This window comes from Cannabis sativa, chromosome 4 (assembly GCF_029168945.1).
Source record: "Cannabis sativa cultivar Pink pepper isolate KNU-18-1 chromosome 4, ASM2916894v1, whole genome shotgun sequence".
Lineage (NCBI taxonomy): Eukaryota > Viridiplantae > Streptophyta > Magnoliopsida > Rosales > Cannabaceae > Cannabis > Cannabis sativa.
The window spans coordinates 213,355-228,447 of NC_083604.1; the positions used below are offsets into that span (position 1 = coordinate 213,355).

At 29.7% G+C, this 15,093-nt stretch overlaps 1 protein-coding gene across 5 annotated transcripts; it reads right to left on the bottom strand.

The window, feature by feature from the left end:
- Positions 1-4,781: 4,781 nt before the first annotated feature.
- LOC115714044 (metal tolerance protein C4) lies at positions 4,782-15,059 on the bottom strand. Of its 5 annotated transcripts, XR_004011020.2 has the most exons (15): positions 14,594-15,058; positions 14,467-14,521; positions 14,106-14,238; positions 13,964-14,019; positions 13,511-13,625; positions 13,352-13,409; positions 13,149-13,267; positions 11,880-11,999; positions 10,969-11,070; positions 10,810-10,882; positions 10,551-10,618; positions 10,057-10,117; positions 9,790-9,942; positions 8,743-8,829; positions 8,133-8,264 (listed from the first exon to the last, which is right to left on the bottom strand). XR_004011020.2 is itself a non-coding variant. In XM_030642565.2 (14 exons), the coding sequence occupies exons 1-13, from the start codon at positions 14,895-14,897 to the stop codon at positions 9,818-9,820; spliced, it is 1,389 nt and encodes a 462-aa protein (XP_030498425.2). In that variant the 5' UTR covers positions 14,898-15,053; the 3' UTR covers positions 4,782-5,251; positions 9,790-9,817. The 5 variants fall into 5 exon arrangements, 4 of the variants coding, with proteins under 4 accessions (XP_030498425.2, XP_030498424.2, XP_030498422.2 ...); XM_030642565.2 differs by lacking the exons at positions 8,133-8,264; positions 8,743-8,829 and adding an exon at positions 4,782-5,251 and having other exon boundaries at positions 14,594-15,053; XM_030642564.2 differs by lacking the exon at positions 8,743-8,829 and having other exon boundaries at positions 14,594-15,053.
- Positions 15,060-15,093: the final 34 nt, after the last annotated feature.

A 15,093-nucleotide genomic window follows, 5' to 3' on the forward strand; every position in this document is an offset into this window, starting at 1 on the left:
AACAATAATTTTTTTTTTAAATTATGTAAATAATAAGAAAAAAAATTCGTAATAAAGTAAAAAAAAACTCAAATTTTATAAAAATATAAATATTTAGTTGTTATTGAGTATTTTTAAAATAATCCCTTAATTTATTTGTAGAATTGTGATAATTAAAAAAAAATACATTATTTTTTTTAGAAATTTGGACATAATTAACCAATGAGTGGTTGTCATATCACCATTTAGAATTCTGGTTTGTTTTAGGTTATTAATTAGTCAATTATTATAATCATATTATTGTTGTAATTAATATATTAGATCCTTATAACCTAAGAATCCGGCAATTTAAAGAAAATTATAACCAAAAAGTTACTAATTATTTGGCTTTTCTTGAGTGCTAGTCAATTTTTATTTTTGTTTCAGAAAAAATATATATTTTCTTCTATTTTATATAAATATCAAATTTGTAAAATATATACATATATAACAAGTACTCACATTTATATATATATATATATATATATCTTCAAACTTTATGAGAATATTTTTTTTAAAAAAAACGTTCATATATATATATATATATAAAAACAGTTAGATTTCGCGATCGTTACAAAAGAATTTGTCGGGGATAGAGGACATCGGTAAGCCAAATTTTTGGTGGAAAAACGCCCACTTAGCTACGTTATGGGCTGCAAAATTATAATGTCTACTAATATGTTTGAAAATACAATCTAACACAAAATGAGACATAGTTCTTAAGCTCCCCAGCAGGACTCCTTCCCATTAAAAGCGTTGATCACTACCTTCGAATCACTTTCAATGACAATAAACTTTAAGCCTCGTCACCAGAACCAAAGAGCAAGACGCTTAGAATATATTATATATATTATTATTGGGGGTCCATAACAATAAGAGATCAAATCTTTTTGTGATCACTTTTTTTTTTCTTTTGTTTTTGTCAAATAAAGAAGAAAGAAGTACTACTACGTGTTGATCACTAGTAGTAGTAGCTAATATTAAGTTTGGTGTTTGTCACATGTTTTTTGAACAAAAAGGAATCACGTGTCGAATGTGTTGGGTGGTGCATTTCTTTCTTACTTCTTCAATCTTTCTATAATTTCAAGAACAAGATGTTACTTAATATAAGTGCTTTATACCTTAACCTATCTTTTGATTGGACAGACTCTGTCTCAAGCTAATTAGGCCTATTAGGCTGAACACTCTAATTGGGCTTTTTTTATAAGAAAATTTTTTATGGTTTTTTGTATATATAATTGTAAAAATTTAAAATATAGTATTTTCAAAATATAATAAGACTGTTTTTTTCATAAAATATTAAATGCAGTATTTTAAAAAATAAATTAAGTATTTTTTTATAAAATATTTATATTTTTTAGTAAATAATAATAAAAATACAAAATATGATGTTTTTAAAAAATAAATTTGGAGTCTTTTTATTAAATGACTTTTAAGGTCTAGAATTTGGATGGAATGGCTTTAGCCGTGTGCCCATGCAGCCCCATCCTTAAACAGATCCGAATTTAGATCATTGATAATATCTCGAGGCTTTCCATTCAAAATAATATGGGGTAAGTTGAAAAATACCCTCTTTTATTCATCAATTAATCAAATTTACTTCTAATTTTATATTTATTTGAAACATACCTCTTTTTATATGTATTGTACCCAAAATACCCTTACATAAGAGAATCACATAGAGAGTATCTTAAAGTGACAGGGGTAAAATTGGTACAATGTTTAAAAAAAGAGGTAAAAATGATAGATTTTAAAAAAGAAGGTAAAAATAAAAGAGAATAATATAAAAAGGGTATAGAGTGTAATTTTCTCAAATAATATCACCTACAACAAGTTAGCCTTCAGATGGGCCAAGCATAATCCTTTTTAAAAGGAGTTGTGGTGCGTTTCGAACTCTTATTGCGTGTCGTGCTTTTCAGGCTGCGTGCTTACATGTTGTGCCTTTTGTACTTCTCGTAACGTGTCGTGCTTAAGAACACATTTTTCATGTCGTGTTGTGCTAATTTATAGTATCGTATCGTGTCATACTCAAATCTATATTTTTTTCGTGCCTAATCGTACTTATATCTTCCGAACTCATGTTAGTTTCATATTGTGTCAAAAACGTCGGCCCGTAATAACAAATTACAACACTACGCAATAAATTGTAATATTAAATAATTGATGCATATACATGTGGGGAATTAGTTGCATGATAGTGTTATTGATTTGGATACATAACAATCAAAACAAAAAAGACAAGACACACTTCACTTTCAACCGACATCACCTCGTACTAATTTTATTTTTTAATTATTAATTATTAGACATAATTTTGTTTACTTATTAGATAAAGGGAATTTTGCCATATAAACACTCAATTTTGTTTAGTTTATTACTACTAAATACTTAAAAATTGCTGCAAAATTACTCAAAACTTCATTTTTGTTATTTTCCTTAACTTAACTTTGTGTTGATAGATATAAATTTGCTTGCTCTCCAAGTCGGTCTTGACTCTTTTGTTTTTTTGTCTTTTCTCAAATGGTTATAATCATCAATGTATATTGAAACCATGAAAATATAAATATAGATATATATAATGAAAATAGATGAAGAGAAATATGAAGACTCTAGAGTTCGATGGGCTGGGCTGGGCTGGGCTGGGCTGAAGTATTAATTGTAGAAGGCCCATTTTAATATCCGAGGCCATAACATATCGCTTACCTTAACCCAAAAGTCAAGCATAAATAAGTAAATAACATCAAAGTAAAAAGAATAATCCCTCAAAATAATAAATAAAAAAAAAAAAGTAAAAAGAATATGAATAAGAATAATTAGCATAAATTATATTTATATAAAAAGGAAAGTATATGCTGCTATATACTATTTTCTCTCCTACCCACTATGTAAACTATATTTTCATACCCCTTTATTCCCTTATCTTTCATATATTTCTTTGTCTTCTTTTTCTTTATGTGACACCAAATATCAAATAAATTTTAGTTTTTTTTAATCACTTCAAAGTCTAGCGAACTTCAAATGCTACTAACTTATCAAATAGGATCGCCAGAGTTAAAATTGGACCCCTAAAATGAGTAGACTCTAAGCGCGGGCCTAACCCCCCTTAGGCTAGAGCCAGTCCTATTGTTGGAGGAGTGTGCCCAACTATCTGAGAAACCCAGACTCAATTGAATAAATTACACTATATACCTCTTTTAATTTGGTGTCTCTAATTTTTACCCTCTCCTTTAAAATCTATTATATTTACCTCTTTTTTTAATTATTGTACTAGTTTTACCCTTATCACTTTACGATAATTTTCATTCATCTATAATCAAAATTTTACTTTAATTTTCCCACAAACCTACACATCCATCTTCAAATAATACAAATTTATTGTATATGAAATTATATCTTAATCATGTGACTGTGTAAGAATAATTTAAATATAATACTCATAAAAAGAGATATTTATGAATTAAATTTAATTTGAAAGTATTCTTCAACTTCTTCCTACTCAATTGGACTCGCAATCTAATTCGAAATGATCAAAAAAAGACAAACCATCTAATTCAAATTTAATTATTTAACATGTAATTAATCATTGCAATTTAGGGTATCAAATAATACTATTTACTCTAATAATTTTAATAAATTTGAACACAATTTGTATGATGGAACAAATTAGTATCTATTTTATATTTTAATATAATAATTATAAATAACTGTTAATTGTTATTAAAACGTCACCTCTAGTGATTTTGGATACGACAGTATCTAATAGTAATGTTAGCAATATTTAAGTGAAAAGAATGTAGTAATGCACTCTCTACCTGTTTCTAGATCGAAAAATTTTTTTAATCTATTTTTTTTTTACATTTGTGTACATTATAATTATTTAAGACATCAAACAAAATTTTAAAAAGTTGAAATAATTTACAACATAGAAGCAGTGTTCAAACAGTCTAGTTCACCCGCATATAAGATAGAATAATCATGTGTGCAATACAATATTTAAATACTAACATGTATATGATTATGAGAAAAAAAAATTTACTAAAAAATTATTTTAAATACAAAACCAAATATGAGTACATTAGTATGAGTATTGTAAAATTTTCTTATAATTTAATGTCTAATTTTACATAAAATAATAATAATAATAATAATTTAATTCCAAAACAAATTTAATAACAAATGTCTACATTACAATTACACAAAGGATAAATAAATACACACTAAAATAGGAAAATCACCCTTAAGAAAAATATAGTAATTGTCTCTTTTTGAGGAAATTTTCTCCTTTCATAGTATATAAATAATAAACATAAATTTTTTAGTACTATTTATAAATTGGAAGAAGAAAAAACAAGTCTAGTGGAGCAAATGGTGCAATAAAATTTGGTTTTAAGTTTGTGATAAATTGGAATACAACAAAGTAATAAATGGGTATCAAAATTCCATGCTAAGACAGGTCCTCCACAATAAGGGCAAGCTACTCCAACTCCTTTTTTACCCAAAACATTTTCTCTCAAATTAAACACTTTCAAAACTCCCATTTTCTTTATCTTTCTCTATTTTGATTCATTTGAGTCACCAAAACAATTCTTTTATATACACACAAAACAAAGACCAAAGTGGAAGAGTGTTTAAATAGGAAATTCATTTATTATACTCTGAAAATTTCAGAACAAGATTTCTGAGTTGTTGCTTTACAAGTTTTTGGTATACCAAATTGTGGGTCCATTGGAAAATCACAAGAAAGTTGCAAGACATAAATGTTATTGTTAAAGACAGCAACAAATGTTGAATTGGTCCATTGCCCCATTAAGAACTCAACACTATAATATGCCTCAAAAATCAAAATAATAGCTATGAATTTTATTGAATCCACTAACATTTCTCAAGATTCTTATAATTCAAGCTTAGAATAATAATAATACGAAAAGACATTGCCAATCCTCATTGTAATACCTAGAAAAATCATTGAAGAAAAACATGGAACATGGCACTAAGTTCTTTGTTTTTGTGTTTAATGGATTTTTCTCAGAATTAGGAAAGTGAGTTTCCTAATCATTACAATATACAGTATGAATTGAAAGCAATGAATGTTTTTCTAACCTTGGAATGGAAATTCACCATATATATATAAACACAATGTAGTATGTACAATGGCACCACATAAACATTACTACTTAGTAATGGAACAAGATATTGGATCTCCTTCTCCAACCTATCAACTTCACTTCCTCACCTGCAATCAAAAACAAAACTTCTTGTTCTTAGCAACGATTGTAGAGAACTTACTTCTTTCTCCATAGCTGATTCGGGGAACTGTTGATTGAAAAATTATACTCAGAAAGATATTCATGCTCATAACTAACACAAGAGAACTTAGAGAAGAAACCTTTGGACAACACTAGCTAAAAAAGAACAATCTTTACTATATTAGTGGCCAATCATCTAATAGGAATGAATTGTGTTGTATATCATTTCATAATTTTAAATAATACTTTGTATATACACATACAAATCAAAACCAAACACAGGACTATATAGAAACATAACACATAATACAATTTAATATAGGACCAAAAGGACCCTAAGAGAATATGATTTTGACTTGATTAGAATAAAAAAGAAAACCAAAAAGTGTACCAAACTTCTAATAGGTAGGAATGAATCTCATCTAATGTTGAAAAGCTTGACAAAGAATTTCTTATGAGAGAATTCATAAAAGCATAAATAGAAAAATTGGTAAAATGGGAATGCAACAACATCACATGTTAAAACCAAACATCTAATAGGAATGAATCTCAGTTGGGTTATTAACTTATAAGAAAATTTCCTAATATCATATCAAAATATTGTGTCATTGCAATCAAATTCAAAAGAAAAATAAAATAAAAAACTAATTGATAAAAATTATATATAAATATAGATTTTGATTCTCCCTTCTCTCTTGTTCTTCACATCCTTCAAACACTGAAGATATATTGTGTGATATCATAAAAGATTAAACAAAGATTATGCATAATAATATATATATATATATATATAAATATATATGTATAGATCAAAGTTGCAATCTTGTTCATCTACAGCTCCATTGAAATTTCAAAAAATCAATAATTGAAAAAGGAAGATTACGAGTTTGTGCGTGAATCTAATGCACACTAATACAAAATCCCCAAATTGAAATTGGTGAGAGTGATTGAGAATGCTTTAGATTCACACACAAACCTGAAATATGCCTCCTTCTTCTTCTTCTTCTTCTTCTTCTTCTTCTTCTTCTACTGAATCAACTCCATTGAGAATTGAGATCAGTCTAAGCTTTTGGAATAACAAAGAAATTTGTGGTGGACAATACTGAGGCGGAATGGTTGGGTATTAAATTAATGGAGGTGAAACCCTAGATAACAAAAATGCTTCCTTTTTTTTTGAAGGGGAACCATTATCCAAAAAAAAAAAAAACAGATGAAGAAGAAGTTTGATGGGCTGGACCTGAACTATTGATTGTGGAGGCCCATTTAGATGAAGAGAATGTGGGAAAATTGATGAAAAATTGAAGGGTGTTTTACCCAAAAAAAAAAAAAATATATATAGATATATATTTGTAAAAGTTTACAATTTTACTATCACATAGAATTTTTACAAAAATACAATTTTTTTTATAAAACGTCCGTAAAACAACAAAACAGAACAATTAAAATAATAGTGAAACAACTAAAAAATAACCATAAAACAATAGTGAAAACTTAACATAATACACAGTATGAAAAATATACAGTATTTTTTGAAAAAAAATATATAATATTTTTTTAAAAAATTCCACTCCACAATAAAAAAAAAAATTAAAATTTTAGTATGTGGTATAAAAATTCTAAAATTAAAAATAAGGGAAAATTAGGTAAGGATAATCAAGTACTTTTACAATAACTAGACAAGTAACCAATTATTATAAGAGGATAACCAATTTCTTTTGTGTTGGTTTTTCCCATATTTTTTTCACTTTTTTTTTTTAAAAAAAATCTCATAAAATAAAATTTTGGAAAAAATATCATAATTTACAAACTTATAGTTTAAAAACTATAAAAATGAAAATCCCCCGAACTATTAATTGTGGAGGCCCATTTAGATAAAGACTGTGGGCTGCCTAAATTCACCTTAAGCCCTTGAGGAAATTACATTGTATACCCACTTTACTTTATTTATTTCAATTTTTACCTCTATTTTCATATTTTTTTAGATATACCCACTTTTATGGATGATGTTCCCATAAGACGCCTTAGGTTATGTAAATTATATGCTACATTTAAGTAGAAAATGAGGGTATATTAGGCATTCCACTCAAAAAAGTGAGTATATTTTAATAAAAATATAATATGAGAGTATTTTTGATTAATAGATACAAACAAAAAGTATTTTCAACTTATTAGAACTAACCAAGATATGTTCTCCACCTTTGGTTTAATCACTAAAGATTGTCATGAGTTATTGTTGTCTCTAATTGAAGTTAAGTTACATTTTATTAAACGATCAGCAAATCGAGTTGTTCATGCTATTGCTAGACATGCTCGAATTTCCTCTAGTTGTAGCATTTTTGAGTATAATGTCTGGCCTGATTAGAAGGCTCTATTGTATTCAAAATGCTTTTAATTCAATGAAGTTGCTATTTCATTTCAGAAAAAAAAAAAAATAGAAAGTAAGGATATATTAGGCAACCCACTCATAAAAGTGAGTAGAATTTAATAAAATATAATATAAGAGTATTTTTTATTAATAGATACAAAAAAGAGATATTCTTCAGCTTATTCATTTTCATTTTCATGGCTTTTCATGGTAAAGTTAACAAAAAAATGGGGAAAAATTCAAATAAGAATAGCTATCTTTAGAGTAACTAAAGGAATAACTAGCTATCTTATAGTATGATTTGTTAATTTCATGTAATAGTTAATAAAACTCTTAGTCCTTATGTAGTTGATGCCTCTTTTCATGATATTCATTTGTAGTCCTTGGCCCTTTTAAAGAGCAATGCTTCTTTAGGTGGTGTTCTCTAAAGCTATTTTTCAAATATATATATACATAAATATATATTATATTTATTGTTTCATAGGTTTAATTCCAAACAAGAATTAAGAACAAATGTCAACATTATTACACAAATAGAATGTTCTATTACACATACAAAATAAAATAGGAAAACTCACACTAAAATAAATATAGTAATTATGTGTTTGGACATGGAGAATGATCAAATTCTTGAGCTGAAAAGACCAATAATAAAAATAATAAACATAAAGTTTTAGTGCAATTTATAAATTGGAAGAAGAAATAATCAATCGTGTGGAGCAAATGGTGCAATAAAATTTGGTTTTAAGTTTATGATGAATTGGAATACAACAAAGCAATAAATGGGTATCAAAATTCCATGCTAAGACAGGTCCTCCACAATAAGGGCAAACTACTCCAACTCCTTTTTTACCCAAAACATTTTCTCTCAAATTAAACACTTGCAATCCTCCCATTCTTCTCTCTATTTTGATTCATTTGGGTCACCAAAACAAGTCCTTTATATATATAGTAGTTATGTACTACTCACAAAAACAATGACCAAACTTGAAAGTGTTCACACTAAGATCTTTGTAAAATTCATTGAATTTTAATTCTGTCGATTCAATTATTATACTCTGAAAATTCCAGAGCAAGATTTATGTATCATTGCTAGACAAGTTTTAGGTATACCAAATTTTGGGTCATTGGAAAATGACAAGAAAGTTGCATGACACAGAGGCTGGCAATGAATTTCGAGGTTGTAACTGAAAAGTGTTCCTATTAAACAAAGCAACAAATGTTGAATTGGGAAACATGCTTTGAATGATTATACAAAATAATAATCATAGAAATGTAAACACTTGACTTTTTTGTATTGTGGAAAATTACAGGAAAGTTCCAAAGAGAAAACCCCATATGAACTCACTCTAATATGCCACAAAAGTCAAACAAGCTATGAATTTGATTGAATCCACTAACATTTATTTATTGAGCATTGCACTAGTGGTGTCTAATATCTTCTAGACGTCACCTTGCAATTAGTTAGCGATACTCTTTAAAAATTATTATATTAAATTATATAATACTCAATACTTAGTTAAACCAATAACAATATTGATATGTAAGAGGGTGCTACTATTTTTCTTATTTATTAATTTAAATAATAACAATAATAAAAATAATTTGCAGTTAAATATCTAAGTTATTAGTATATTTAAATTAATTTTTAAATAAAAAATAAAAATTTAATGATACGATCCAATCAAACTTGACACAAGACATTTTACTTGACACTTTGTCTTCCAAAAATTAAACTCATGCCGCAAATTACTCTAATGATAATAATAAAAAAGCATTCAACTCTCATTGCAATATACCTAGAAAAATCTTTGAAGAAAATAATACAAGTCTCTCTCTGTACACAAAAACATGGAACATGGGACTAAGTCCAAGTTGAACAAAAGAAGAGAAAAAAGCAATTTGTTTTTGTGTTTAAGAATTAGGAAAATCATTACAATAGAATGCAATGAATGAATGTTTTCTTAATCTCAGGAATGGAAAATTCCCCTTCTATATACAATCTACAATGGCCTCACATGCTTTACTACTAAGAAAATAATCAAACGAAGCTCACCAACAATCTCCTTAATTATTATTAACTATTGGGCAATCTTCGTTTTCACTATAATTAGAAGAAAAAAAAAAAAAGAATGCAAAAATAATAACCGAAATGCATACCGATGCTATCCAGAAAAATGTCTATTATTCATGGTAATAGATCAGTTGGATTGTGAGCCTCGATATCAACATGTCGTATGCCCGGAACCAGATATTGGATCTCCTTTTCAAGCCTATCAACTTCACTTCCTAAAGCTGTAACCACTTCTTCACCTGCAATCACAAACTTGTCGTTCTTAGCAACGATCATAAAGAAAACTGGTTGACTTGACTTACTCAGCCATCAAAAATAGAAGAGTACAGAGATTTCGTGGAATTTCATCTTACCGTAACTTGACATGATCTTGAGGAGTTGATCATCGTCTTTCTCCATAGCTGCTTCGCGGAACTGTTATGTGAAAAATTATATTCAGCATGGTATTCATGCTATAATTAATTTAACAGAAGAGAATGATAGGCACTACTTTGTCAAGCTTCAGAGCAAAGAGAAACCTTTAGATGCATATTATCATTTTACAAAACTGAAGTCAACTCATCATTGACTTAATTTTACTCAGTAAGAAAATATGATTGACTTGATTACGCAAACCCAAACTTCTAATAGGAATGAATTTCAGTTATGTTGAAGCATGACAAAGAATTTCTTATGAGGAAATTGATATAAGCACGAATAGAGAATTGGTGAAAAGGAATTGCATGAGCATCAAATGTTAAAAGCTCACGAAGAAATTTTTTTTTATCAATCCAGAAAAAACAAAAAAAAAGTATTTATGCATACATATATACATATTCATATTTATATATTGTATGTGATGACTAACCTGTCTTCCCCATTCTTCCCGACCGGTCCTTTTTAGATAATTTTGCACAAGTACCACCCCATTGAAATCTGTTGCAGAGAAGAACAATGTTAATTCATCTGTTAATTTGTATGTCTCCGTAAAGGTTTGGAATTACAATTGTTTTCTTTCTACCGGATTATATTGTCGATTATCATTTAATATATCGCCAATAAAATGATAAGCACGGTATTTCTGCCTCTGTGAAAGATAAAACTAAACAAGAAAAGAAAAAAATCACCTATTTCAGCCTTAAACCGAAAGAACCCAGGCCCAATAACCTCACTCTTGCAGTCGTATATAGAATCAACAACCTATAACAAAACAGTTTACAGTCTAAATGTTAAGAAACATGAACATGAATCAAGAAAATAAAGCACAATCCCACAATCTGGCATACCGGATCATTTTTTAAGAAATGGAGGACCTTCTCTGTATCGTGATCATCCATTGCTCTACCAATTAAAGCATGCCGATTCCTTTGGATCAGAAATATAGCAACCTGCAAAATAATTCGGTTCATATACTTTAAAAAGCAAAACAAATTGCAGTATGGTTTGCAAACTATTTTTTTTCTTCTATCACTCTGGTAAAAATTTTTACTACTACTCTCTTCCTGGTCAACAACATTCATTAAGCCTTTTTATTATGGGGAAACATCACCGGATATAGATATACATACATTCATATATGTTATGAACTATTTATATTCTATTCAACTTCAAAACATCCAAATCATTCCATGTCTATTAGTATACAAAAACCACTAAAACATCGAACTATTATCATCAGAATTGTTACAAAGTAAAGCTAATATAAAGTATAAAGAAGCCACTACGTAGTCTGTTATAGGTTGTAATTTCCAATCAATAGTTTTCCAACTGCTCTTCATAACTCCACCAATCAATAACAACATATACAGAATACAATTTCCTTTTTCATATGGGGAGGCAAAAAATTATTTGAAAAATTAACATAAACATGAGTAGCACAAAATTATCTGTCAATGAAAATTCAGAATCATTTTTGGAAACCTCCCCAAAGAAATCTGTGATGTGGAAGACGGTCTTACATTCATTTGGGAAAGAATTACAAGTTGGGTGGCTATTTCGGTCCTTTAAACTAGGGATTTAAGCTTCTTCTATTTTGATACTGAATAATAATTGACACCTTCGGTTCTAATCTAAGATGATAAGTTGTCATCTTTTACATTATTATATTGTTTCTTAAATTTGTTTTCGGAAAATAAAATTATAAAACAGCTTGAAACATTTAATGAAAAAGATTAAACGAACAAGAAACATCACATACCATTCCAAGTAAGTTGCCAACAATAATCGAGCCTATGGGATCATAAATTCCATTCCCTGTAATGTTTACTGCAACCAGTGATGCTCCGGCAATAACAAGACCAGCAACAGCAGCTCCATCCTGCATATTTAAGTATTTTTATTTTTTTCAAGAAAATTATAATATTACTGTCAGATACAGTAAACAAAGTACAAGAACAAACGTCAATCACAACCTTTAAGCATATACCCTATAAAACCATTTTGTTACTGCATCAAACTAAATCCTGTTAAATCATGTCTAAATAAAAAATATTATAAACACTTATAAATAAAGACATATAAACCCTATAAGCACTTGAAACACACCTTCAGATGTTACTTAAAATATGTCAGAAAAATGAAGTACACAAAAGACCTAGAGAAGACCAAGATTCTACAGCAAATAAAAAATCTCATCTACATAGTAAAATTCCACACATTAAACACCTCTGCAACACTTTTCTAAATACTAATTCAGATCAACTAGGATTGACAAGTCATGATCAACCCAAAGGAAAACAGCTACACTCAGAAACCACCACAATATTCTTTAAACCAAACACAGTGCATTTCTTTTCTAAGTCTTCAATATAGTGACAATGTAGACATCAACTTAATTAGTGAGGATTACTAAGATCATCTCCCAGGGGACTATTTGGGAGACTTGTACAAACTTAGCGATCAAGCATTTCAAGCAAAAACACTAGTACTCAAAAATTATCCGACTTCATAACTTCTAATTAGTAATGAAAATTCCCATTTTTAAGATATGACTGCCTTGAGGAATGTTCAAATCATTCTCGAGAAATTGTTAAATTCAAACCACATGTAAACTAGGCATGAAATGCTGAGTCCTCTCGATGAAACATTGCTACCGTTTGGATTGTTGTGCCTCTTTGAATTTCGTAATTTTTTGTCACAACCATCATTTTTTATCCTTCATTTCCTTATTCCATTACTTCTCCCACATGCCTGACCACTCGAGTCAGCTACCCCTATTGGGTTTTTATCTTATGTGTCCATAAAATTCCTACTTTTTCTTTCAAGCCAAAAGGCCCAACAAGCAGCTAGTTAGTGTAGCTACATATTATAACTTTTCATTCTGACTATCATTCCTTATTTTCTTTTCACCTGCTATTCTCCGTATTAGCTTTCGACTTCCATTCATACTCTTCTATGTGAATGAATACCTAGAAGAGGTTGAAACTTGTCCTAATAACTGGAAGTAAAGAAAGGTTAGGAAAAGTACCTCTGTCATGACTGCAACAGATGTGGGATCATGACCACGCCAAACGTAGTCTCTTACTTTCATTCCCTCAGCAGCTGCACCTTTCTTGACAGCTTGGATAGCAACAATAAGAGAAGCACCTGAGAAATGGATGCAAAAATTTAGAAAGGGGAAATATAAAACATGAAAATGGACAGCTAATCATTTAAAATAATGAATTATACCTTCAATAATAAAAGAACCAGCAATCACTAGAGCTGCGTACTTAATGTTTCCAGGGGGCTGATGACATCCATAGAGATAAGAAATTAAAATATTGTGGATACAAATATATTGGACAAGAAAGAAGAATTTACAAACACGAGAATGAGTGAAAACGTTACATGTGAAGTCCACAAGTTCTGAAATCCGTGAACAATAGTAGCCCCAGAACCAAGACAAAATATGCCAACAGCCGATATCAAAGACCAAACAAATCTTTCCTTGGAATAGCCATAACTGTACAATGCCAAAAGTGTCAATTCAGCATGTCACTAAAATAAAAGAAATATATATGTCGTCCTAAATCTAAACTGGGACTGATTTCTTAAATGCTCTTGGGTGCTCACTACCCATGTTGAAAAATCAATAGAACTCAAGAGATAATTTTACGAGTACAATTAGTCAATTACTAATAATTTCACCTATAGTTTACAAACTCATCCCTCATAAAATTCTCTTTTGAACATAAATACAATTCAAATTCTAACAAATATAACCAACTTGATACACCATAACAATAAGAAAATACTACATTTGTAAAAAAAAGAAGGTATTTCATGATATGAACCACTTACGGATGGATAGCATCTGGTGCACGCCTCGAGCTACTCAGACCATAAGCAAGGAGTGCCTACAATGTCAACGCAAATTAGTTTCTCCACATTTAATCCCATTAAGTTCAACTAATATAAAATAAACACAATTAAGCGAAAATACCTGATTTGCAAAATCTGCAACTGAGTGAATTACTTCAGCCAACATAACATGACTTGAGGTAGCTAACCAGACCCCAAACTTGAGTGAAAACACAAGAAAGTTGCACCACAAGGCAGTTGTGACTGCCCTTTGACTGGTACATATTAGATACAACCCACATAACCAACAAAAAATTAGAAATGTGGAAAAAATCCAACCTCAAATTGGTCAACAATCCAAGCACTTATCAAATTTCTGCCTACCAAAAATCAAAACGGTAAATCAACATTACTCTCAGCAAAATTGGCTTCTTTTTTATTTAATTATTCAATTCTCAGCACCAATATTCACTCAACAAATGCCAAAGCTAACAAATTTGTACCTGTGTTGATCATTGAATTCAATCCTCTGAACTTGTTTAGCTCTGGTGAAAAAATCTACAAAACACAAAAATATCAATTCTTTTCATCAAACAAATAAACAAAAGAGAACAATGAGATAAAACCTACTGCGATGAAAAGAGAGATGATGCCGATGCCGTTGCCGTTGGTTATGGGAGTAACCATTAGAGGAAAGAAATTCAAGCAAAAGGAAGCGTCTTGAACAATCAACAGAAGCAAACGAGGCCGGTGCCTGTGGAGGTCCTTTCTGGCGATCTCGCGACGGAGTATGGTGGTCGGAGAAATGGAAGAGTAGGATTGGGCGAGAAGAATGAATGAGAGAAGAAAAGCGGTGGTGGCTATAAGTCGGAGCCGGAGCCGGAGTCCGGGAGAGGAAAGGAAGAAGAATGCGGTGGGTGGCTTTCCTCTGCATAGTAGCAAATGCTATGATTGTATTGTATTATTCCATTTGGGTTCTTCTGTGTGTGAATTTGGGGATTAGGGTTTGGAGATTATGAAGAAGAAGAAGAAGGAAGAAGAAGAAGGCATTAACCATTAAAACAAACAAACACTCTTTTTTGAGTCTTGCATTGCCACTGCAAAAGGAAGAAGCTCTAATGAGAATGGGC